Source organism: Homarus americanus, unplaced genomic scaffold, assembly GCF_018991925.1.
Source record: "Homarus americanus isolate GMGI-L3 unplaced genomic scaffold, GMGI_Hamer_2.0 scaffold7626, whole genome shotgun sequence".
In the NCBI taxonomy this organism is placed as follows: domain Eukaryota; kingdom Metazoa; phylum Arthropoda; class Malacostraca; order Decapoda; family Nephropidae; genus Homarus; species Homarus americanus.
Genome location: NW_024718273.1, coordinates 14,556,965 through 14,582,902, shown reverse-complemented (window position 1 = coordinate 14,582,902; position 25,938 = coordinate 14,556,965). Strand labels below are relative to the sequence as shown.

At 41.3% G+C, this 25,938-nt stretch overlaps 1 protein-coding gene and 3 long non-coding RNA genes across 4 annotated transcripts; 1 reads left to right on the top strand and 3 right to left on the bottom strand.

Moving 5' to 3' along the window:
* Nucleotides 1-1,416: 1,416 nt before the first annotated feature.
* Nucleotides 1,417-4,644, bottom strand: LOC121859585. Its single transcript, XM_042356522.1, has 6 exons — nt 4,050-4,644; nt 3,625-3,722; nt 3,022-3,213; nt 2,521-2,616; nt 1,784-1,875; nt 1,417-1,425 (listed from the first exon to the last, which is right to left on the bottom strand). Exons 1-6 carry the CDS (start codon nt 4,232-4,234, stop codon nt 1,417-1,419), a joined length of 672 nt encoding a protein of 223 aa, XP_042212456.1. The 5' UTR covers nt 4,235-4,644.
* A 283-nt stretch (nt 4,645-4,927) lies between these two features.
* LOC121859623 lies at nt 4,928-5,923 on the bottom strand. Its single transcript, XR_006087684.1, has 3 exons — nt 5,779-5,923; nt 5,567-5,654; nt 4,928-5,010 (listed from the first exon to the last, which is right to left on the bottom strand). It is a non-coding gene; the product is annotated as an uncharacterized LOC121859623 (long non-coding RNA).
* Nucleotides 5,924-8,113: 2,190 nt separating this feature from the next.
* LOC121859622 lies at nt 8,114-9,977 on the bottom strand. The gene is made up of 3 exons (XR_006087683.1): nt 9,856-9,977; nt 8,924-8,987; nt 8,114-8,235 (listed from the first exon to the last, which is right to left on the bottom strand). It is a non-coding gene; the product is annotated as an uncharacterized LOC121859622 (long non-coding RNA).
* Nucleotides 9,978-13,087: 3,110 nt separating this feature from the next.
* LOC121859430 lies at nt 13,088-17,418 on the top strand. The gene is made up of 3 exons (XR_006087640.1): nt 13,088-13,345; nt 13,594-13,719; nt 14,915-17,418. It is a non-coding gene; the product is annotated as an uncharacterized LOC121859430 (long non-coding RNA).
* Nucleotides 17,419-25,938: the final 8,520 nt, after the last annotated feature.

Sequence of the window (25,938 nt, the reverse complement as noted above, 5' to 3'; positions counted from 1 at the left end):
GATGGTAGATAAATAAACGTCTTTTGTTATTTTTTTTATATAAAACCAACAAAATCTCTCTTTACATTAAGTTAAAAGTCATAAGACAATAAAAAAGACAGGAAATCATTAAGAAAATCCACCTTACATACTCTCCCTTGATTCGGGACAATAAGATAATTTAGTTAATTGCGTCTCGTGTTTATATTCTACAAGATTAGTGAGTAATATTTATAAACTCTTACATACTTACTACTTACCTAATCCCCCCATACATCAAGTACAGTGCTTCTACATACATGATGCCAATATCCAAACACTACCTTATTAGGAAATCGACAATATATCACTAATGTAAAATCTATACGAATTCAGTGTTATATTGTGGATACACCGTAAATATAAAAAATAATAAATCCGTGTTATATTGTGGAGTATTATTTCACAAGCTGTATCAACATAAAACTAAAAGTCAAAGTTTCAATTGTTTTTTGCCATGAGATGAGGAACCACAGGAAACTTTTTCAATGTGAAGTGTATAGACACATTAGTTTCAGTACCTTGGTTAATGTAAACATCACACGGCGGAGTAGAGACTGAGCAAGTGCTGTGTTGCTTCCATCAGCCAACACAGACGAGGAATAACAATAGTGTACACAACCCGGAGTTATTTGTGGAGTTGTATGTTGTATAAATAATAGTTGAAACGTCTCACTTTAATACAACACCGCCATATCCCGTCAGTTATTCAGGGTTAAGCATACAAATTCCAGTCTCGTGTATGCTAGTGTTTATATATCAGTAACTACCTGTTGGAGTGTGTACTCTTGAAGATTCCAGCTCATAACTTCCAGTAGCAACTAGCCATCAATAGGCAGCTTTATTTAGTACGTGAGCTAGCTAGTCCCTTCCTTAATTCTGATCATTCAAACTAGGGCTTATTACGGGAAAGATAATCTGGTCGAGAAGGCATCATCTTGAGGTGTTCGTCTTCCTGGGATGGAGGTTGTGGAGACGATGGAGGTGATGGCTGATGTGAGACGCCCGAGTCAGCACCAGAAGGGGTTTGTGGAGACGATGGCTGATGTGAGACGCCCGAGTCAGCACCAGAAGGGGGTTGTGGAGACGATGGCTGATGTGAGACGCCCGAGTCAGCGCCAGGAGGAGGTTGTGGAGACGATGGAGGTGATGGCTGATGTGAGACGCCCGAGTCAGCACCAGAAGGGGGTTGTGGAGACGATGGCTGATGTGAGACGCCCGAGTCAGCGCCAGGAGGAGGTTGTGGAGACGATGGAGGTGATGGCTGATGTGAGACGCCCGAGTCAGGTTGTGGAGACGATGGCTGATGTGAGACGCCCGAGTCAGCACCAGAAGGCTTGCTAGAGGGGCCTAAGACCTTCGTCGATTCCATCAACTTTTTCAAATCACTGACAACGTTTAATTTATCTGAGACATGAGAGATAGAGTGATCATAAGATTTCGTTGACAACTCTACCATAGCGCCGCCTGGGACAGGAGACTTCCTCTCGCTTATGGCGGGGGAGGAAGAGACAGAAGTTGTCCTGGCTGGAGTGGAGGAGGAGGAAACGGAAGGTTCTATCCAGGCTGAAGTGGAGGAGGAGGAGACGGACGGTTCTATCCCGGGTGGAGTGGAAGAGGAGGAGGAGACAGAAGGTTCTATCGCGGCCGGAGTGGAAGAGGAGGAGGAGACAGAAGGTTCTATCCCGGCTGAAGTGGAGGAGGAGGAGACAGAAGGTTCTATCGCGGCCGGAGTGGGAGAGGAGGAGAAGGAGAGAGAAGATACAGTCGTGGCTGGGGTGGAGGAGGAGACGGAAGGCCCCGTGCTGGCTGGCGTGGAAGAGGAAGAGGAAGAGGCGGCGGAAGATTTCGTCCCCACTGCAATGGAAGGATAGAAGGAAGACTAACCCAATGTAAATAACAAAAATATTGCAAATAATAATAATCAATAATAGCCATAAGTGATATAGTCTACAGTCGAGAGCACGAAATTAAAAGACCGAAATCAATCGCTATTTTAGTATTTATTTATATGTCTGTGTATACGTCTAGTCTAGTTTATAGGATCAATATTTAGTCAAACATTAAGGGTATCAGTTCATAGCCATAGCCATTTAGGACCACTTAAATATTAGAGACCCGGGTTTATTTCAACCTAACCTAACCAGAATTGTAACTTTTTTCTGACTTTTTCCTTATAACTTTTGTTTTTCCATTCACCCGTAAAACCACTCCCTCCTGTGGCTTCAAAACTCCAACAGTCTTGACCTATTGACTTTTATCTCCACCAGGTCAGGTCATTCAAGGAGCCATTGTCATGACCCAACAAGAAGTGGCAGTCATCCTTCACAACTATCATAATAAAACCTCTATTTAACGAATTATACAGAGAGGAAAGTCTTTAAAAAAACAAGTAAAAAAAAAAAAATAATATTCCATTAATTAAAACGGGATTAAATTTATCAATCCAGAATGTGAAACTAAAAACAGAAGTTAAAAATGATAACCCGAGCAATCACCTACCAGTTGTTTCCATGACCATCTCAGACACGGTATCCATAATAACTCTACTGACATGTGGGAGAGGGTCGACAGGTTCCTTGTTCTTGAGTGCTGGTACTGTAGGGGAGGAGAAGGTAGGAAAGACAGGAGATAAGTCTATTTGGTGTTACTTGGTATGTACAGTCAACTACTCAAATCCATTCCCCTCTCTTCCTGAAATCCGAAGCCAGAGATTCATGATTCGGTGAACTCGAAGCAGGAGATTGATACATTCTCCATAAATGCTTCGGATTCATGAGTCTAAATTTCGTGATTCAGGAGAAGCGACAGGACTTTAGTGGGTGACTGTACAAATCTTACGACACTTCAAACCCCCTCCACCAAGACCACTTAAAATATCCATCACAGCACATAAAATCCCCCCTCTCCCTCCATCTTGACCACTTAAGCCCCCTCACCAAACCCAAGCCCCCCCCCCTCTCCATCTCAACCCCTTAAACTCCCTGTACAAAGACCACCTACTCTCTAGGGCGAGGACAGTGGCCGCAGTGACCACCAGCAGGATCAGCGCTGATACTACGAAGCACCAGGCTATGCGCTTCTGTTTACGGAGGGTCTTCTCAAGGGCCCTTATGTCTTCAGGAGTGGTTGGCCGGGACGAGGTATTCCTCCCGCCAGACCAAGGTGTCCAAGGAAGCGGCGAAGAAATTGTGGCTGTGAAAAGAAGGTAGAGTGGGTATTGAGAAGAGGAGCAGGTGGAGGGGTAGAGAGGGGGTGGTGGAGGGGTAGAGAGGGGGTGGTGGAGGGGTAGAGAGGGGGTGGTGGTAGAGACGAAGATAAAGAGGATGTTGAAGGGGTAGATGAAGGGGTAGATAGGAGGTGGATAGAAATGGAAGGAGGACATACAAGGAAAAGGGGACATACAAGGAAAGGGGACATACAAGGGAAAGGGGACACAAGGAAAGGGGGACATACAAGGAAGAGGGACATACAAGGGGACATACAAGGAAGGGGGACATACAAGGAAGGGGACATACAAGGAAGGGGACATACAAGGGAAGGGGGACATACAAGGGAAGGGGGACATACAAGGGAAGGGGGACATACAAGGGAAGAGGAACATACCTGAGAACGGGGAGTTGGAAAAGTTGATCGAGTATTGAGTGGCGCTGGTCTCGTCAGGAGGGTAGTTGAGGGTCCCCACTGCCTCCTCTAAGCTCTGGCTGGCCCATCACACGCCATCAACGCCAATATATAAAGGCCAAAATAAATACACGAAAAAAAATCACGAAAACAAAAAGCAAATCATTGTCATCCCTGTGAGATACGTCAGTGGTGGCTTGTTACAACTACTACGTATTACTTGTCTTTTTTTATATACTTAATGCTTATAACTGTTGTTGTTCAAGTATGTTTGTCTCGTGTGTGTGTGTTTTGTGTCAACAGTTCCTGGGATTAAGTCAGATTCTCAAGATATGAAAGGTCAAGACAAACAAAGCCTCTGCGACTACACTTAAGAGCTTGAGATGTGCTTAATATTTCCTCCTCACCTGGCATCAGAACCCCGACATGATATAAACTGGGATGAACTATCTTCAGCGGAGCCTTGACCTAACATGGGCTGGTGTGGTCTGAGATCGAAGCCTTGACCTAACATGGTGCGGTCTGATTTGGTGTCTGAGCCTCGATCTGACGCGTTCTCGAAGTTGAGGGCGAGGGGGCGAACGAAGGGCATGAACTGTGGGCTAGAGTTAATGCTCGCCTCCTGTGAATACCTGAGGACGATACGATTCTCTGGTCAAGCTGTGTTAAAGAGGCCAAATGGTCACAGATGATCACAGTCACAGAAGCTCGAATAATCAGAAAAACTCAGTCAGAAAGATCACACAGTCAGAAATGGTCATTCACAGGAACTCAGTCAGAGGTCAAATTAAAAAAAAAAAGTCGTCCGGAAAAGATCACGGAGCCACAAATGTCAGAGCAATCATAAACTCAGAGTGGCAGAAATATACACTAAAAGGTCAAGGTCATTATACTGTACACGCTGCTAACACAACATCAATAGTGACCCTTTCCTCGTGGCAGTCATTAACAGCCTCACCCCACCCTGCAATCACCTTTCTATCTCTCCCTTATTTCCTTCTCTCTTCCTTTCATCCCCTAATTTACTGAACTCTCTCTCTCTCTCTCTCTCTCTCTCATTTCCTTCTCTCCCTTCCATCCTTTCCTCCTTCCATATACTGACCCACCTCTCTCTCCACCTCACTCCACCAACACACCCACCTCTCTCTCCACCTCACTCCACCAACACACCCACCTCTCTCTCCACCTCACTCCACCAACACACCCACCTCTCTCTCCACCTCACTCCACCAACACACCCACCTCTCTCTCCACCAACACACCCACCTCTCTCCCTCTATCACTGGGTGCTCCTCGTTGCCAGTGGTGGTGTTCGTCAGGGGAGATGGTCGCTGCTGGTTCCGCTGCGGTTCACTCTGGCCATCAACACTGCGATTCACCAAATAAATCTCACTCGGGTCTTGTAGATTTGGCTTCTCAGAGTCAAATGTTATAGTGCTGTAGGTGTTAAGGTGACTCCAGGAAAATTGAAATTCTTTATATATGAACAAATTTAAATTACAAGGACTATTTGTTATTTACTTGTTTATTACTGAACATAAACGTACGAGGGAGCTTTAGTCAATACGTGAAATACTAAATAATCTTGAAAAAATTAAGAAAATAATAATGTGTTTTTTCCTCCATCATCATCATCCACAGCTTAACTTCACTCCCTACACCGTTCTCAATGACATCAAATTCCCTATCCACCTCCACTCCCCTCTTATCCACCCCAATTCCCTACATCCACCCCATTCCCTTTATCCATCCCACTCCCTATCCACCACACCCCATTCCCTATATCCACCCCACTCCCTATCCACCCACTCCCCATCCATCCCATTCCCTATCCACCTCCACTCCCTTCTTATCCACTCCCTTTATCCATCCCATTTCCGCCCTAATCCAGCCCAGGTAGTGTAGATGAGTGCTGGAGACTCACCTGTGGTCGAAGTAGGCAGGTGTGAAGAAAGGTTGATCAGGAAATGGCGTACTATGTGACTCATCGTTGCCTTCGTTGTCGGTCGCTCCTGTCGGGGGAGGTAACGGGGGCAGTGTAGGAGGTTACTATCTATCCCAATTCACCCTAATCTCACTCAACTCACCCTAATCTCTCCCCTCTCCCACCCCACCGTCAGGCACTCAGGTACTCACTCAGAAGGTGTCTTGGTGAACCCCCAGCAGAGATCACCTTAATGGCAGGATGTTTGCTAGTGTTCCTCGGGGTGCCGTTAGCTCTGGACCCTGGGGAGTGGAAGGTTGATGTCTTCTGCTGCTGCTGTTGTTCCTCCTCCTCCTCCTTCGGGGTGCTCTGGGGGCGGAGGGGTGAGGTGAGGTGGTGAAGAATAAGGTGTTGAGAGAGAGAGAGAGAGAGAGAGAGAGAGAGAGAGAGAGAGACGGCAGACTGAGAGAAACAGACATCATACAGAGAGAGAAAAATAGAGACAAAGAAAGAGAAAGATTAACTGAAAAGATCATCCATAAAGGAGAGAGACTGAGGCATTCTCTTCACTGCTTCATGGAGTCGAAAGGAAGGAAGGGAGGGATGGAGTTTTCGGTGTTTAGTTCTACCACCTATCTTTGGGTAAAAAAGGAAGGGAAGGAAGTTTTCGGTGTTCAGTTCTACCGTCTAAGGGAAAGGAAATGGTTAAAGCAACACTCACAGGTGATGGGTAAATGAGGTCTATGTTTAGAGAATTGAATGAGTAATAAATAATCTTATCATGACCTCCATCCTCCCCTCCTACAGGATAATGGGTACAGTCCCTTTACTTATTTAATAGAGATACACCGAAACGTAAGTCAATGGCTTACCTACATTGCATAACACCAAAACTGTAAAGACACCTTCCCTTCAACAGTCTTCTATCCTCTCTCACCTTCAAATTCCCATGGAAGTGATTGATCGTCGAGGGAGTAACGTAGTAGGTGAAGGGAGATCCGGGGCTGCGTTGAGATCCTACTGCAGACTTTGACCCGTGATTCTGAGGGGACCTAGAGCGGGTTAAGTTCGATTTAGCTGTTGTGAAGGAGTCCTCATTACTACTTCTATTGGTCGGGGTTACTGATCCACGGCTAACGTCTAGTAGTGGTACCCCCAAGTCCTTCTCAGGTGTCCCCGGGGCGGTGGTGGTGGCAAGGGGGGCATCGCTCTGGTTACCTTCGGGGTTCTGGGGTCTCTGGCTTCTGGGGGTGTCAGGTGGGTCCCAACTGTACAGTACGAGACAGAGAAGCGATGATACCGATAACATACAGGTGTGTGTGTGTGGAGGACATGGCACTAGGGAGGACAGCATGGCACTAGGGAGGACAGCATGGCACTAGGGAGGACAGCATGGCACTAGGGAGGACAGCAGGGCAGTGGCACTAGGGGGACAGCATGGCACTAGGGAGGGCAGTATGGCACTACGGAGACAGTATGGCACTAGGGAGGACAACATGGGAGGACAACATGGCACTAGGGGAGGACAATATGGCACTAGGGTAACATGGCATTAGGAGGACAACATGGCACTAGGGAGGACAACATGGCACTAGGGGGGACAAACATGGCACTAGGGAGGACAACATGCATAGGGAGGACAACATGGCACTAGGGGAGGGCAGCATGGCACTAGGGGAGTGACAACATGGCACTAGGGAGGACAACATGGCACTAGGGCGGGACAACATGGCACTAGACAACATGGCATTAGGGAGACAACATGGCACTAGGGAGGACAACATGGCACAGGGAGGACAAATATGGCATTAGAGGACAACATGGCACTAGGGAGGGCAGCATGGCACTAGGGAGGATAACATGGCACTAGGGGAGGACAACATGGCACTAGGGAGGGCAGCATGGCACTAGGGAGGACAACATGGCACTAGGGAGGACAACATGGCACTAGGAGGATAACATGGCACTAGGGAGGACAACATGGCACTAGGGAGGATAACATGGCACTAGGGGAGGATAACATGGCACTAGGGAGGGCAGCATGGCACTAGGGAGGATAACATGGCACTAGGGAGGATAACATGGCACTAGGGAGGACAGCATGGCACTAGGGAGGATAACATGGCACTAGGGAGGATAACATGGCACTAGGGGATCAACATGCCGCTCCAGATGACATTATGGCACCCGAGGCATTAGCAGGACACCTCAGAGAATAATATGGCACCCCAGAAGTATAAAGCCAATAGATCATATGGCACCCAAGAGGATAACATGGCATCCTCAGAGATTATAGTAACCCTTAAGGACAGCATGGCACATCGTATAGTGATCAAGCCACTTACAGAGGATAATATGGCACACCCTACAATAATCATGGCACTCCCAAAGAACAACATGGCACCACAGAGGATAATATGGCACACCCTACAATAATCATGGCACTCCCAAAGAACAACATGGCACCACAGAGGACAATATAACACACCCTAGAGTGATCATGACACGCAGAGGACAGCAAGACTCAAGGCCATAACGCACCTTACATAGGAGGTACCGTTGGGTCCTGATTGGTCGGCTTGCTGGGTGAGCACCTCCGAGGGCTGGATGATGTAGCTGCTGGCAGAGCCTTGTCGACTCTGCTTCTTCCGCATATACTCTTGTACCACCTACGGGAGTCACACACAAAGAAGGCCATCAATTAAGACTGGCCATTCTATTCGATGATTCTTGTAGCGAAAAGCGTAGCGATATATTTCTTTATTCGGAGGAGCTAATAATGTAAGTGTTTAAATAGGGTGAAATAACTAGGAAAAAAGAAAGTATAGTTAGTAGGAAGTGAAAATTTATATCTTAACTACCAAATTTAATAAAAAAAATTATTCGAATATGAAATAATAAGTTTACTGGATATTAACAATTATAATTTATAGTATAGGAGAATTCAAATTAGAGCCTAATTTGCCCAGATCCTTCATAAACACGTAAAGACAAAAATATTACGACGAGGAAGAGATGTTAAGTATTATTATCGAACTACTGTATTGGGACAAAGAAATGGGCTTTACCACACTTAAAGTTTCAAAGTAAAGTAATGTAAAGTAAAGCTGTATATGGTCACCATAGTTCCAGAATCTTTTTTTTTATTTATTTTTTGACGGGAAGCTCATTAATATTTTGTTTTAATCCACAGAATGCAAATCTGGTGTCTGGGCAACGTAAAATAAATGCTTTGAATTAACTTCCTGCAAACAAGACAGAGGAGGAACCTAACCTAACCTAACTTCTGTTTAGGGTAATACAAATCGTCCACAGTCTTAATCACTTACGTTACATGAGACCCAAGACGGAACTCACCTCACTGTAGCGACGGTCTGTGCTCCTGGACACCGGCAGCGCCTTAGTCGTAGGAATTTCATGACTGCAAACACAAGGATGGCGTGAATGTTCGACGGTCGATAGTTACTCAGCTACATCCTAGATTAAGTTACTGGCTGGATAATCTATCGTATAGCTAATAGGTTTATTAAGATATGTCATTATTCAGTTATGTTACAAATATACAAGTACATCATCACTATTAATGGTGTAAATAACGGCTAATACCAGAAGTTGTTTGTTGATTTTCTTTATTTTTGCTTTACTTATTGTTTTGATTATTTTAAATATATTAAAAGATACGACAACTTTCTATTATGATTTTAAGTAGTTTATTTTTTTACTCTATCCCGCTTCACAATTCTCCCCCCGGCGCCATTTTTGTTGTTTATCTTACTGAATCCCTCTTCAAGAGACGTTTCCTAAATGATTGTGAACGCTTCCACGAATTCCTTCTATGGATATATTAGGTCAGGTTCTATTAGGTTCTATGCATTGTCGTTTCCATTTTTGTGTTTAATATCATATTAGTGAGTAGAAAAAATTCATCCAATTCGGACAATTCCTTCTGGTGGTAGCCGTTATCTAGGCCCTAATGGATGATCCAAGTTAAGTAGTGTGTTTACATCTGAGTAAAGTCTATTGTCAACTACGAACACCTTGTAAACGAGATTATTACTGCAGGTAAGAGCTACACACACACCTTAACAACGTCTTCACACATCCAACAGGTAGGCTTCACATCAAATAAACAGATATTATCAATTTTCTAATCATCAACACCAAAAATAATCTAAGACACTGGTGAACATTATAACACTGAAACACTAATTCCCGGTGACAATAACAGCATTAACGTGTATGTCGTAATAACTCCGCAATAAACACAGATTAACACTCATTTAACATACCTTTCTTTCGCAGATTTCGGTACCTCGACGTTGGACATTGTAGCATTAACTTGACGCTTAATAAATGTGTAACTCCTGTTTCTGCTACACCCACGGCGCTCTTCAGAGACACGTCCACCTTCCCTCACTTCACTCGGACAAAAGAATAAATGGATACTAAACAGAGGCAACGATCAAAACTGTTCCGAAATAGCGACCAAAACAGTACAGGAACAAGAACGAGCTATAAGTTGAGACATTTCGAACCTAAGTCAAACTTCACGGTGCAGTAATTCATTTGTAGAAGTGTTCATGATACCACAATAATCGTTAAGCATTATGAAACTCCATCAAATTGATCTAATACATAACAAACTACTGTACACTGTAAACACACCAATTTGTTTATAGTATTTGTAGCTGAAAATATAAGTATCCATGAACTTTGCTTTTCGGTGTATCGGTGAATATGAAACAATGAATCTTTACATGAACACAGTTTCCTGCATAGCGCAAAGAGGAATTCTGGGTAAAGACTAAATACAGACTCTGTACTAATGAGACTAACAGGAGAGTATTCTTGACATTAATACTGTTCCATGCTTATAAACCTCCTCTAAATGATACTCTTCTGTGCGTAATTATGCAGCATAACGATATGGATTACAGTCTTATAATTCACGTGACGCCATTGTTCTTGTAAAGTTATCAACACAATCAGTAAGATAAGATCACTGGGGCAATCACAAACAACAACGCCATCACCGCGCTGTGTTCACCTCTCCGAGCAAGTGCAGCCATGAAGGTGTTATTACCTTTAGTGTTATTAATATGTGTGGCTTACGGGGTGGTACAGGGAGACAACATCACAGGTAAGCTTCTGTCATGAGTGTATGGAGGTAAGTGCTGTCATGTGCTGGCGTAGAGGAAGATTTCGTCACTGGTTCGGAAGATTTCGTCACTAGTTCGGAGTGTGTTAAGTTTAGCGCCTTGAATTTCATAGCGAGTAACATGTCTAAATTGGATGACATATATTGAATAAATGTAGAACCTTTAATGCCTCTGTAACCGAATATAATTCTCAGATTGTGTGGCTGAATATCTTGGCTGTGAGGGTAGATTAATATTAAATTGAAAGCGTTATAATAGGCTGTTAGATACGATACGCCATCTATGGGGAAGAATTTAAGTACTATATACTGTAATAGTGCTGGGTCGTGGAGCAGAATGTACTGTAATATCATCTAATGACTTCAGATCACAAGAGTCTCCTCCCGAGGTAACGGTGGGAGGAGATTCTTCAGCTGAAACTGGAAATAATTACATTAAAACATTTTGCTACACAATGCTAAGTGAATACTGGCGGTAATGATGACCATACTACGTAAATGCCTTGATAAATAGACCACATATAAATGTATCTTATTGTATTCTATTGTCTAGTAATTTTTAGGGAAAAGTTACGACATTATAGTTTGTTGGGAACTATACCATGTTGGTTGTATTTTTGTAACAATAATCGAAGTATGTAAAGTCTGGCTACATGAAATTCCAAGTGTTGGATGTCTGAACGGCTGTGGTGTAAGTGCTCTCATAATCAACCTGTGTCAGCTATTCCACCAAGTGAAAATAATCATAATCTAATCAAAATGAAAAAAAAAACAAATAAGCTAAGCTGGTCTCGCCTCCTCTCTCATAAATTACGGTGCTAGTCAGTATTATAACCCGGGTACAGTAGAATAATTTGGAGGGTAAAGATACGCTTCACTGAGGGGTGATGTCAACATGTACTGTACTTTCAGTGTTTTGTGGATCAGGAAGACCTAGAAAAATATTTACAGGTGGTTGTTACAGGACATAAACAAAAGTTGATTAATTATCTTGTGGTTCGTTGGCTTGACTACCTAGCAAGAGTAGTTACTAAATTATAACTGAGTAGGTTAAGAGGGGCGCATGCGTCAGAGGAACGAGTGGGATCCGCGTGTGGCGCTCAGTTGTGATTATCAATGGATAAGGTTATCTTTCTTTATCTAAATGTTAGTGGAAACCTAGAGTCACGTCTCGCATGACAGCCACTTGTAAATACTTTTTTAAGTGAGCTCAACTAGACTTATATACCACGTCGACGCTCCCAAATGTATTCAGTACCTGGAGAGTATATACGAGGCTTCTAATTACTCATTCCTCAAATTATTCCTATGATTACTTTTCTTTGTTTTCCCACACTGAGACAGATTTTATTCATAATATTACTAAATCTGAATCAAAATGGTGCCATTCTAATGAAAATAGATCCTGTCTCATCATAATTACCCCTTTCTATCATACAACAGAAAGGAGATGTTTTCATTTCTTTCTCTTGTTTCATCAGTTAACAAGATCTCTCTTCCCCAGGTCCCAATGCGGAAGTAACATCAGCGGACGAGCCCTCCCAGCAACAAACCCTCACTAAGAAACTGAAAGAGCTGAGACAGACAAAAATTAAGGCTAAAAAAAATGACCAACCAGAGAGCGGAGATGAGCCCGTACATACACCACCTTTAGCAGGGGTTAAGGTCAAGCCCGAGGTAACGAAGGATGAACCTGAATCTCCTGCTGTATCAGATACTGTTGAACCTGAAGCAGAATCACCATCTGCTGAAGAACCTGAAACCCCAGAGGCTACCGAAAGGCCAATTCCAAAGCCAACGCCAAAGGCTACCGAAAAGCCAACTCCAAAACCAACTCCAAACTTAACGCCAAAGGCTACCGAAAAGCCAATGCCAAAGGCCACCAAAAAGCCAACTCCAAAGCCAACTCCAAAGGCTACCGAAAAGCCAACTCCAAAGGCTACCGAAAAGCCAATGCCAAAGGCCACCAAAAAGCCAACTCCAAAGGCTACCGAAAAGCCAACTCCAAAGGCTACCGAAAAGCCAACTCCAAAGGCTACCGAAAAGCCAACTCCAAAGCCAACGCCAAAGGCTACCGAAAAGCCAACCCCAAAGGCAACGCCAAAACCAACTCCAAAGCCAACGCCAAAGGCAACGCCAAAACCAACACCAAAGGCAACGCCAAAACCAACTCCAAAGCCAACGCCAAAACCAACACCAAAGGCAACCCCAAAGGCAACGCCAAACCCAACTCCAAAGCCAACGCCAAAACCAACTCCAAAGCCAACCCCAAAGGCAACGCCAAAACCAACTCCAAAGCCAACGCCAAAACCAACACCAAAGGCAACCCCAAAGGCAACGCCAAAACCAACTCCAAAGCCAACGCCAAAACCAACTCCAAAGCCAACCCCAAAGGCAACGCCAAAACCAACTCCAAAGCCAACGCCAAAACCAACCCCAAAAGCCACTCAGAAACCAACTCCCAAAAAGCTAGAACCGGCAAAACAACCTCTGCCTCCCGGTGCAATATTTCACGCACACAACAGGAAACCTGAAGCTACCGTAGCTACGCTGACGAAGGCTGTAACAGAGAGCAAGCAGAACCAACACCTCGACACTGTTCAGAATCAATTCCCAGCGAGGTAGAACTTTTCTTCGTTAGCTCTTATCTGCTTATTGTTTTATATAGTAATAAATAATGATCAAAGCCGTGTGTGTGTGTGGTTGTTTGTGTACAATGCAAATATACACACATTCTCTTGTTCCTGGCAATAAATTCTTATAGGTTATTATCATTATTTAAGGGTGACTTGTCTAATTACTTCCCGTGATTTTCTTTCTGGACGAGAACGCCATAAATAGCCTAGTAACTTCTCTCTTTATATTACAGGGCTGCCAACATACACTCAGGCGGGAATTCTCTGTCGACCCACACCAAGGTTATCCTCGTATCGTTGTCCATCATCACTATTGCTCTCACCGTCACCGTTATTGGCGTCTGGTTCAGGAGAATAAAGTAATTATTTCAGTTGTTGGAAGAGATTTCACCTTAAGTTAATAATAATAATAATAATAATAATAATAATAATAATAATAATAAACTAGTTAACGTTAATCTGAACTCAATTTCTCAGGAATTTAGCAAAGTGACATTAAACAAAGTAACCTAGCATAGAATAACTTAGCTTAAATTAACCTAAACTAATTTAACTTAACTTAAAGTATTCTAAAGTGATTTAACATTGGCTAACCTTCAGTGCCCTAAACTGCATTTTAACCTAACTAAACGAAATACGAACTAATATAATCTAGCCAATCCTAAAGTCCACAGTCGTCCACTCTCAACGTTCTTAGGCAGTTTTTACCAAGCCTCCATCCCAGACTCTGCCTTCCCCTGGTCCTCCTACCCTTAACTTTGTCCATTAGTGGATGAGTGGAACAAGTTACCAAACATCATCATTAACTCTAACACGCTGGGTAGCTTCAAATATAGGTTGGACGTATATATGAGCAATAGGGGTTGGGTGTAAACGGGACTGCCCAGTATGGGCCAATACGCCCGATGCAGTTTCCTCCATTCTTATGTCCTTATTAATATTTCTGTTATTATCCCCTCATCCCTAATTATATGATCAAAGTATCTAATTACGTTTTCTGTACACTTCAAGTATTTCTCTAGCTTTCCTGTTAATGTAACTTATTTTTAGCATTCGCCTATAACACCACCTGTCCCCTTTTATTAAGTCTTTTAGTTTACTCAATGCTGTTTTTGCTTGACCTATTCTTGTTATGATTAATTTCACACATCTACCATCCCAGTTGATGTTATTTCCTAAATACACACAATTTTCCACTTGTTTTAGTTCCCCGTTGCCTACCATAATTTTTATTTTAGGATTTATTTATCATCTAACCATACTCTAACCTCACCTAACCATACTCTAACCTCATCTAACCATAACTCTAACCTCACCTAACCATACTCTAACCTCACCTAACCATAACTCTAACCTCATCTAACCATAACTCTAACCTCACCTAACCATACTCTAACCTCACCTAACCTTACCCCTAATCTCTCCTAACCTTATCCCTGTATCCCCTAACCTTACCCTAATCTTCCTTATCCTTACCTTAAACTCATCTTTGTGTCTGTATTACTCTGGCTAAAGTATAAATAAGAATGTCTCAATATGTGTCTGTACCGGCAGCCTGTACACCGCGCGGTACGGGAGACACACACTGCTGGAGGAGAACGACGAAGAATTTGGCGTCTTCAACCGACTCACTTACAACTCATATGATGACAACTCCTACGAGTCATGGAAGAATCACACCTACTGAACCCCCGGGCATGTTTACCAAGTCTGACATCATAATAGCACCATAGATATTTACGTCATATGGAAAGATTTGGTTAGGTTGCAGGAGTAGCCAGAGTTATTACTTCACAATGCAGTACGCGACTTGGCCAATCAGATTGAAGTATTTGTTTATGTTAATGAGTGAAGCTTCTTTTAATTGTTCATGGCTTTGGAAGGTTCATACCCGCCATATACAAGTGAAGAAAGTCAAACAGATAACTCGACCAGTGATACCAACTTCCAAAATTCATAAAGTGAAGCATTTTATTTATTCAGATGTCGACAAATATTAGGAAAGAAGCAAAAATCCAAAATGCCTAACTACAGACAAGATATATCACCATAGTCTTAGATTTTATCATCAGAAAGTGTTTCAAACATACACTTTCAACATCAATAGTAAAACAAGATTAATTTACAAAGTACTGTACATAAAAACACAGAGAAAAAAGTCTTCCAAGTCACTACGCACTAAGGCTATACGTTTAAGTGTTGATATGTGAACTAGTTAAGTAAGTAATGTTAATTTGTATCTACAGTATATGTATTTTTCGTCAGTTTTCTACATCACTATCCAGTAAATGAGATGCACAAGTTTATCCCCAAAATATACAAATGTACAGAACATAACCAATATAAAACTGTATCAAGTCTCAGTTACAAAGGTAACAGGATACTCAGGACAGCAACAAATGGAAATTACAAATACTCAATACCGGAAATATGTGAACCAAAATATACGCGAAGACTATTTATCCGTGATGTAAACAAAAGATGTGGTATGAACTTGGTTTTGAGAAATATGAATGTGGGACAGTGTAGAAAAGTATTAAAACCGTTTGGCAATGAAAAAAAGATAATGGGAAATTTAAAAACATCTAATATACTATAGGACTAGCCGTCTGTCTGTCTGTTCTGGGCAACCGAAACGGCACAATCATTTTTCATCAAACTTGGTGGAAAAATCGCAAAAAAATCGTAGATTGGAACAAACCTGGTCCCATGTCGATGGTTTCTTTAGGAAGGCATTAATTAACCATTTTATTTCCGATGGAAAACGATGCAAGTCTACGGACTTGGCGCACCCTCATTCGCTGTACGCTGTCACGAGCGTTATAACTTTCACAAGGGCACGTAGGGCCCGCGATCACTTGTCTTATTCTATACACAACCCCACGTTCACATCCAAGACAGAATGGTAAAAAAAATTAATTTGATGAAACTGTATCCTAACTACAATGTAAAAAAAGGATAACTATTAGAAATTCATATAAAATTGAAGGTGTTATAAATAATAAATAATGGAGAATTGGTGTGGCTGACTGCTTTCCGAGCGAGTCACTTCTGGAGTTCAAAATTGGTACAAAACTGTTTGGGGGGAACTTTTGTGTGTTTGTGTAAATAGGACGTTTAGAGGGTGTGTGTGTGTGTGTGTGTGTACCTTTTAATCTTTATGTGGGATGGGGAGACTAACCTAATCTAACCAAACCCACCTAAGTTTTTTGCATGTTAAAGTTGAATGATTTGAAGCTGATATGGCAAGGATTTTTGGTCCCATAAACACCTTCTAAACTTTTTTATAAAATTTCCGAGACAGTATCGTACCCAATCAGAATGCTCTGCAAGCTTTGAAATAAACCAAAGCGACTTCACTGCTTGAGGTTTGCACGACTTATAAGTTGTCATTTTATATAGTGTACACAATACAACCGAATACAAATATCTATACCTGTACAGCTTATGCAACTTCATGCAGTACATTAGTTAGTGTTTTAAATTTTACTGAATTTTTTCCGTTTTTTAGTCATCACAACTAATCATTGAAGCAGTGCTGAAATTTTGCGCCTTTGTAGTCTTTCATGTTTTATGTTTTCAGGTTGTGTAAAATCAAACAACTGCCAGCGCCCTAGAACACTGAGTAACTGGCTACTTCATGAGAACTTCTTGTACCTTTACGACTAACTCTTGATCATGCTTATTTCCCGTCATTTCTATGTTTATAAGCGACATTAGACTGTACGCTCTCCTCAGGACAGGGGGCAGAATATTTTTTACCAATGACCAAAACCTTAATTAATACTGAATTGTTAATGTGAGTTATTTTACATTTAAGCAAGCAAAAATATTCCCATACTCCTGACTGAAGTGCTGTGTTTGTGTTAAGATTGCTGTACACCCTGTAGCCTTGCTATCGTCTGGTGAGAAAACTGTGCTGTGAAAAGGTGATAATATTACTACGCCGTTGGTAGTGCCTTACTAGGATATGTGATTGATTAGAATGTCATGTTGAATTATGCAGAAAATATACTTGTTTTGTGACTTATCTGAACAATAATAAACTGGTATAAATATTTTTTGTTTTTATCTTTATTTAGTGATATCCTCGCCTCGTCTCTCCCACAGTGGTCAATTAGCGTGCACTGAAACTCAATATATGACAAGAAAGAATGTTTACTCTTCACTTTAATTGTTATTATTCAGTGGATGAACCTGGTAAACTAGTGAATAAAAACTTTTAGTTGTCGAAGCACAGAAAAACATGTAAACAACGTATCATTTCTCTATAATCTCGACTTTAACTCGCTTTCTGTTCTTAAGGATGTTCCATATCTCACTTGACGTCGAGCTTTTAATGATTACCACCAAGCTTTGTTTGGAGCCTGTGTGTGTGTTTATAATGCATCACTGGTCCTAAGAAATTCCTTGAAATAGCCTGTCAGAGAATGTTGTGACTGCACCGAGTGTGAGTTCATTTCAGACCAGACTTGACCAACACTAGTGTATATTCAGGTACGTTCTAGTACTCGCACATGGCCAGTACTTGCCAACAGTGTGTAACAGAGAAATTACCGTCCGCCCGACTGGCTAGAGTCAACAAATGGCGAATAAAGTAACTAAAATACTATAAGGAAATCTCAAAAATAACAATTTGGAAAATATTTGATAACAAAATAACAAATAAGATGACATAAAAAAAATCCCAATTTCAAAAAAAAAATTATTCTAAGTTACAAGTGAAGCTGAAGTGGTGGAGAAGGTAAATAAAAGGTGTCCTTTGAACTTGGTGATAGGTAATGAGTGGGTCAGCGAGTGTTGGCGGATTATGTGATCAATAGTGTCGTTTCCCTTCTCAACTAATCTTCCGTTTTCTTTGATACAATTCAACTCTAGTATTTATATTATTATCCTAGACTTTATTGAATCGTGTAATAGGAACTAGATTTTTTTCTCCATATAAATTCACATTAGTTTGAAAATAGAGTTTTATCTCATATTTTGTTATTGTTGATGAACTAGTATATTACTAAACTTGTTATGCACTTGAACATCTTAGTTATTGAAGTGAAGTAATAATATAACAACAAAAACAGCATTGGTTTAAAATATATGTAAACCACGGACATTAAAACAGTGGATAACAGTAGGTAGTAGGTAGCTACCAAACAGGGAGGTACTAGCGCCTGGGAAGATATTGGGAGCATAATGTGTTGTCTAATGGTGGACCCTGCTGCCATATGTGACCAAGTCCCGGGTTGCTGATGGGCTCCAGTTCCAGTGGTCTGAGGCGAGTAGAGGCGGGCGTCGGTGCAAGGAGTACAGCGACGACATGGCAGCTTCAGCACTCACAATTCCAGCAAGTTAAGCCTAACAGGTGACACTGAACATGCATCGAAGACTTTTAAGCAAAAATTTGACCTCTTATGTATTTGGCTACAGGCTTGAAGAGGAGGTCTGACGAGGAAAAAGTTGCTCTTCTGTTAACCATGAGAGGGGATGAGTTGCTTGATACATACAATTCATTTGAGTTCCCTACACCAAGTGGTACCCAGCCAGACCCAGTCAAAGTGTTGCAGAATGTACTAGAGAAGTTTGACGCACACTTTGCACCAAGAAGGAATATGTTGGCTGACAGGTATAAATTCAGAAAGTGTGTACAGCAAACAGGAGAACCTCTGGATTCATTTTTCACAAAGCTCAACATTCAAAGCAAAGAATGCGAGTATGGTGACCAGAGAGAAGATGGAATGAGAGACAAACTAGTATTTGGATGCCTAGAAGATTCCCTTCGTGAGAAGTTCGTCAAAGAAGAGGACCTCAGATTTAGTGCAGCTGTGAAGATATGTGTGGCCCATGAAGCATCAAAGAAACAGATGGCGGTGTTTCGAAACGAGGGTCCAGCAGCTGTCAACAAGGTGACTCTGAAGAAGCATATGCAGAAGAAGATGTTGTTGATGTTACGATGTATTACTTCACTGCTTCCACCAACTAAAGTCTTTAAGCACGTATTGTAGACTAGATGAGACCCTTGACATCTACAATAAAAAAAATAAGAGAGTAACATTACCTGAGTGTTCTGTATTCCTGTCAGTCCGTGCTATAGTGGGGAGAGTGGGGAACAAGTTTTCGAGTGTTGATGTTGGCACATTTTATCAATATTTTGGACCAAATTATCCCAGGATTAAATGTTTTGCCTCAAAGATTATGTCAATGTTCGGAAGTACATATGTCTGTGAACAACTCTTTTCTGTGATGAACTTGAACAAGTCTCGGCTTCGGCCTCAACTTACTGGTGCGGACCTTAATTCAATACTGAAGGTTGCTACAGCTCAGTCGTTAGTGCCAAACTTTGATGCCCTGGTCCACACCAAGAGGTGCCAATTATCAGGAAGCAGCAGTAGCAAACAATAAGATTGATCAAGGTAAGTAAACACTTGATTTGTTTGTTTTTAAGGGTTTCGCACGAGGGCAGACTAAATCCACCTTTCTTATCTTGTCGCACTCCTCACCTAAGAGGTGATTGCGAAGTGCTCATAATTATGTCACTTGGCCCGCATACTGTGTACTCGTATTAAATCTGGCCCGCCTTGGCAAATGAGTTTGACACCCCTGCCTTAGCAGATACAGTATGTTCATAGATTCTAACAATAACATTAGGTTCCGTCTGCAATCTTCAAGAGCCAAGACTAAGGTAAGCAACAGGAATATAAATGAATATGTATTTTTAGATCACTCACTATAAGAGAATATCATGAAGACCAGTAAGCGATATAACATTACTTCTTTGATCTGGCAGCAATCCTAGTGCTATCGATAATACCACAAGCAGTTATTTCCTCACACACAGCAAACACCAACATAATGTAGTATAGCGTTTAGTTATCTCGTGTACCGCCCAACAGTATTACAAAGAAGCCACCGTAATATTATTCTTATTAGTGTCATGTTTCTTTATTTGTCTAGCTAGAGCAACACACACACACACACACACACACCGAAGGGTCAAGACGTACCTGGCGCTCCTCTCGGAGCAGCCAGGTCAACTGTTAAGTTGGCCCATACCAACCCCCTCCCCTGAACCCTCCTCCCCACCGGAATATCAACAAGTTCTCGCCAGAAGTTACAATTTCATTTAGGAAAGGAACGGAACCAGTGTTAACCAGAGGTGAACAGTGGTGAACAGTGCTTAAGTCAGTGAGAACAACTCAACAGTAACAGTCGTACCCAAGTGAGGTCCCAGGTACCCAGTGATAACGGCCCGTGAGACCCAACAACAACCAGCGATGTGTTAATCCGTCTACGACAGGAAGGCCTAAGACCAAACCTCACTCATATAACACCATCTGTGAGGGAATTACTACACCACATGTCCCTCATAACACCATCTGTGAGGGAATTACTACACCACATGTCCCTCATAACACCATCTGTGAGGGAATTACTACACCACGTCAGGCCCCTCATAACACCATCTGTGAGGGAATTACTACACCACGTGATGCCCCTCATAACACCATCTGTGAGGGAATTACTACACCACGTGAGGTCCCTCATAACACCATCTGTGAGGAATTACTACACCACGTGAGGTCCCTCATAACACCATCTGTGAGGGAATTACTACACCACGTGAGGTCCCTCATAACACCATATGTGAGGGAATTACTACACCACGTCAAGTCCCTCATCACACCATCTGTGAGGGAATTACTACACCACGTGAGGTCCCTCATAACACCATCTGTGAGGGAATTACTACACCACGTCAGGTCCCTCATAACACCATTTGAGGGAACTACTACACCACGTGAGTTCCTCCTAACACCATCTGGGAGGGAGTTACTACACTACGTGTTTGCTGTTCAACACCTACAATAATCTGTATGTTCACTGTATGTTCCTTTACCTTTCTCTAATGAAGGCTTTTGTTAAACACCAATGTATGTAATAAGTTATTTATGTCCAATGTATATTTTCAGCCTTCGGGCTGCAGAACTTTTTCAATAAACCGTTAATTATTATTATTATTATTATTATTATTATTATTAAGTCACCCATTTGGAAGATGAAATACAAACGGACAATGTCGTCATATGTTCAGGGCAACAGACGTGAGCTGAAAGATGGATGCTTGTGTGTTATTTTTCACTGTTAAAAACTGTACTGATATTTTTACTTTTTGTTTACGAAATATGGATTTTTTTTTATTACTATAACTTAATGGATAGTAGTTCATATAGGGGTTAAAGTTACCATTTGATTTAATGTCTTTTCCAATTATAACACAACCAAATAATACCTAAATTATGTTAGGAGTGTTATTATTTTATAGGTTGATATATGTTCACCACTACTATAGTTTGTCCACACTTCTAACCGCTGTTTTAATCACTGATGTAACCTGTAATTAAGTACATTTCTATGCTAGTGACTGGTCGATAGTGAGGAAGTTTTGTGTTACCTACAAATTGAATGCATCATAACACATATTTGAAACATTACATAAACTAGTACAGCAAATATATGTAGTGAAGATACTGTTGCGTAACTACACCTGAGTCCTCACTCACCAGAAACACGCGCCTAGGTTATGATGGGTTGCTGAGGCCACCTATCCCCGCCCCTGATTGGCTGAGACGAATTGTTATCATCAAATTACTGGCTGAGGCCTCTCCTTCCCGGCGCTGATTGGCTGAGGAGCTCACACTATATACCTACACCTCCCCAACCTGTTGTATAAAAAGGGTGAAATTAACCCAATGTTGTAGCTATGCAGAGTTGAAGTGGCAGTCACCCAGGGCTGTGATGTAATGTATGTGCTGTTTGATACACAAATACATACACTTGCTCACGTAAATACACACCCAAATTAACTACACCGTCCACACAACTAACAACTACATTCTGTTTACTATTAAAGGAAAAAAATATACTGATAACCACTAAGTAAAAACACGGAATTGTCAAGCACTTCCGTGTAATTCACATATTCATTAGCTGAACACAGACCTAACCTAACTTAACACCAACAATAACGAGAATTTTAAATAATAATTACTAACGTATTCACTAACCCAGAACACGAGCATAAAGGCCTTACAATTATAGAAAAAAAAATACTTGAAATATTAACGTAAATATTTTAACGACTACGACTCACTCTTGAAAAAATACAAACAAAAATAATAGACAAATGGAAATAGACACTCGTTATTCAGTATTATAAAAGAAAACAAAATCTATTCTTTGGATGGTTGCAGCCGCTTGATTCGTATACTTAAGGTCTCTCGTTAGGGTTGCGTTGTTAAGTATCATGAGCCCAAGACTTTCAAATTACTTAGAGAGATATGATAAAGCTATACAGATAGATAAACAGATAGATAGATACACCCTTTAGAAAAATCACCCTACAAACTTGACTCATCATGGTAATAGAATATAAAAAAAAATACCGAAATTTGGATTGGATAAAAAACAAATGCATTTTTATTCTTTTACGACACAGGGAGAGAATTTCCTAACCAGCTCAATTCCCAGTTTACGCCAAGGAAGCTCAAGGGAACACTGAACGATGTGCAATTCCACTCACAGCTGCCGAGTCACTGAAGGTTAAAAACAAAAGCGACGAAACCTAAACAGCACTCCAGCAAGCGAGGATGATAGCGACGCATTCCATCAGCTACCAATACTAATGGCGACCGGATGTTGATGTCTGACGTCATTACAGGTAGGTCTCCCTAGCGCCATAAGTGAAGCTTTTTTTTTAATGCATGCAGCTGAGAGAACAGTCGTCAGCTTGGAATACCCCGTAACTCTAGCATTGTTGATAAGATAGAGCAGTAAGTGACCCCAAACACGTGACAAATAAATAAAAATTAATTGAAATCTCGACAAACACAAATGCTGCTTCCTCCTCTACTCCTTGATTGAATTGCCTTATTATCTACCTATCTAGTATGTGTGTGTATGTACAAGATAATCATAACTCTCTCTCACTAATACACAACAACCAAACTAGAATTAACCTTATCTGTATATTAAAAATAAATAACAAGGTGAACGATAAAATATGTGTATTGGACTAATTCTTTTATTTGTGTGTTATTATTATCAAGAGTCAAGTGTATAGCTAGTGTTGAGAGTAAGCTTTGACCCTGCGACATTTTTAAAAGTTGGACCAATCTTGACATGATGTTGAAGTTTTTATTTTAGTTGAATAATTTTATTGACAAAGTTTGGAGTACAGTTTGCCTATTATGAGTAATTCAGTCAGGTCTTGACACTGAGGGTGGTATCATTGTTCACTGCCACGGAGGACAGAGGTTCATACACAGTAGAAGTCATATTCTATTTGAGGACTAACAAATAAAAAGATAGACTGCAAGAATGTCCTCAAGCACTCCTGATTCAGTGTAGTAATTACATGGTTCATGATACAATAAGCCTCAAGTCACATTCAATAATATAATGTTCAAGTGTTATGCTTTAAAGGTTTATCCAAAGTTTACATGCTGAGTGTTCGGGTATGGGTACAGCGTTACTAACTTGTTTCTGTATCCAGGCCTAACTCTGGCTCGTTTGGTAGTAACTTTGTGTCATTTCGTATGTTGCCAGAGGAAGTCCGTCTCAACTCTCTCTCTCTCATGACCCTCAAGGCAGTAATCACCTTGTACCCTCTATCACCTGTTGCCCGCCAGGTGAACATTGAACTCGTCTGGTCGCCCCTCAGCTATCATGCCGAGGTGCAACTTTGATCCCGTCAGCCGATACATCGATAAAATCCCAATAAACGATAAACGACCGTCTAAAATCCGACAAAACACTGACCTAACCTAACCCAACCTAACCTAACCTAACACTAACCTAACCCCTACCAGGTAACGTCATGTCGACTCCTCTGGTGATTCATATCTATTGTAAATATTTATATTATTAGTGTGATGTGTTAATGTTATCACAACGGTTTATTATTTAGGTGAGGTTAGGTTAGGTTAGCGTTAGGACGGTTATTCTTCAGGTGAAATAAACAAGGGGGGGGGAGCAAATCTTCAGGTGAACCAGGAATGTATGCCACTACCTCCGTTAATTGCTCCAACTCGCTCACCTTTACCTCGCCCCCCTGACTCACCTGGTGTCTTATCACATGAAGATATAATACTATATAAGGAAGAGTATAATCTGATCATTAGTAATTATAGACCTTACTTGTCGTGTGTGTGGGGGGAGGGGTCACGTGAGGTCACAGATCAATTGACCCGGACAAAGTTATCTACAAGTGACCCCAGGTTCATTAGCCCTCCCTTCACCACCTCTCACCCCATCTGTTATCAGGTCAGCGGGCCAAAGAGTAACCATCTCATCACCATCTGGACAATACCACCTTACAGCATTAATAATTAACAAAATAAAAACAGCAAAAACTACAATAATAACACTGCACTATAATAATAATAATAATAATAATAATAATAATAATAATAATAATAATAATAATAATAATAATAATAATAATAATAACAACAGTGTAACGAGAGTCGAAGATTTAAAACGTCGATCCATTCAAGAGTGAAGGTTTAACTCTAACCGCCGAGGGAGATTTAAAACAAGACTAATTTAAATGGCAGGGAGGAAGGGAGACTGTGTGTGGGAGGGAGAGAGGAAGGAGTGTGTAGGAGGGAGGGAGATTGTGTAGAAGAATTTAGAGATAGAGTGAGCGAGTGAAGGGGGTCTGAGGGAGGGAGGGTGTAAGAATGTTAGCGTATTAAAAATGTGACGGTTACTGCGTGGGCGTCCATGGGTGCGACCTTGCGATGTGTGTGTGTGTGTGTGTATATAATTATGACTGCTTCTATAAACAGTTTTCTTGGGCTGTTTTTGGTTTACTTGACTTATTGTTTATCATTGTTTGTATACCTACATTGCGAACTATCTATCTATCTATCTATCTATCTATCAATCTATCTATCTATCAATCTATATATCTAGGCTATGCTCCTACGTCATGGTGCAGTAGTTTAGGTTTTTTCCAGAATTAGATGCGCATGCGTAAGAAACCCTTATATTTAACACACTCAACTATAGCCAATAGCTTGAAGATTCTGACTAAATTATATATTCACGGATCTATATCCCCAAGATTCAAATAATATGGTAATGATGGTGATTTAAACACTTGTTGAGGGCCAGGTATGGGTTCCTCTCTCAGCAGGTGTGTACGTGTTACATCAGCTTGTTCGTAATAAAAATCTAGTAGTCATAGTAATCATGGGAAATAGTGACCCATATAACGAAGCATTAATGTACGTTATTACCGATACACGTTAAGGTTGTGACTCCAAGCCAACGCCTGCCAGTGACGTCACACAAACACTGACAATTGAGCGGCCGCGCCCAAACTTGTCACCGGCTCACCACCTGACTGATGTTGAAAAATATACTACGAACTGAACCTCTAAACCTTTTTTTTATCAGATTACTATACATGAAGGTAATATAAGTTAACCTAAGGTAGAGTAAAGATCCGAAGGTAATTTTAGTAAGGTTGAGATACGTTGGATTAATTCATGTCACCTATAAAATAAACCAAATATGGT

Bases quoted from the DNA above. Each gene is read 5' to 3' on its own strand.
- LOC121859585 (XM_042356522.1), bottom strand. From the start codon at position 4,234: ATGCCCTTCGTTCGCCCCCTCGCCCTCAACTTCGAGAACGCGTCAGAT. The intron at 3,723-4,049 runs GTGAGGAGGAAA...GTGATGGGCCAG, and splicing joins TGTCGGGGTTCTGATGCCAG to CCAGAGCTTAGAGGAGGCAG. The intron at 3,214-3,624 runs GTATGTTCCTCT...TTCTTTTCACAG, and splicing joins TTCCAACTCCCCGTTCTCAG to CCACAATTTCTTCGCCGCTT.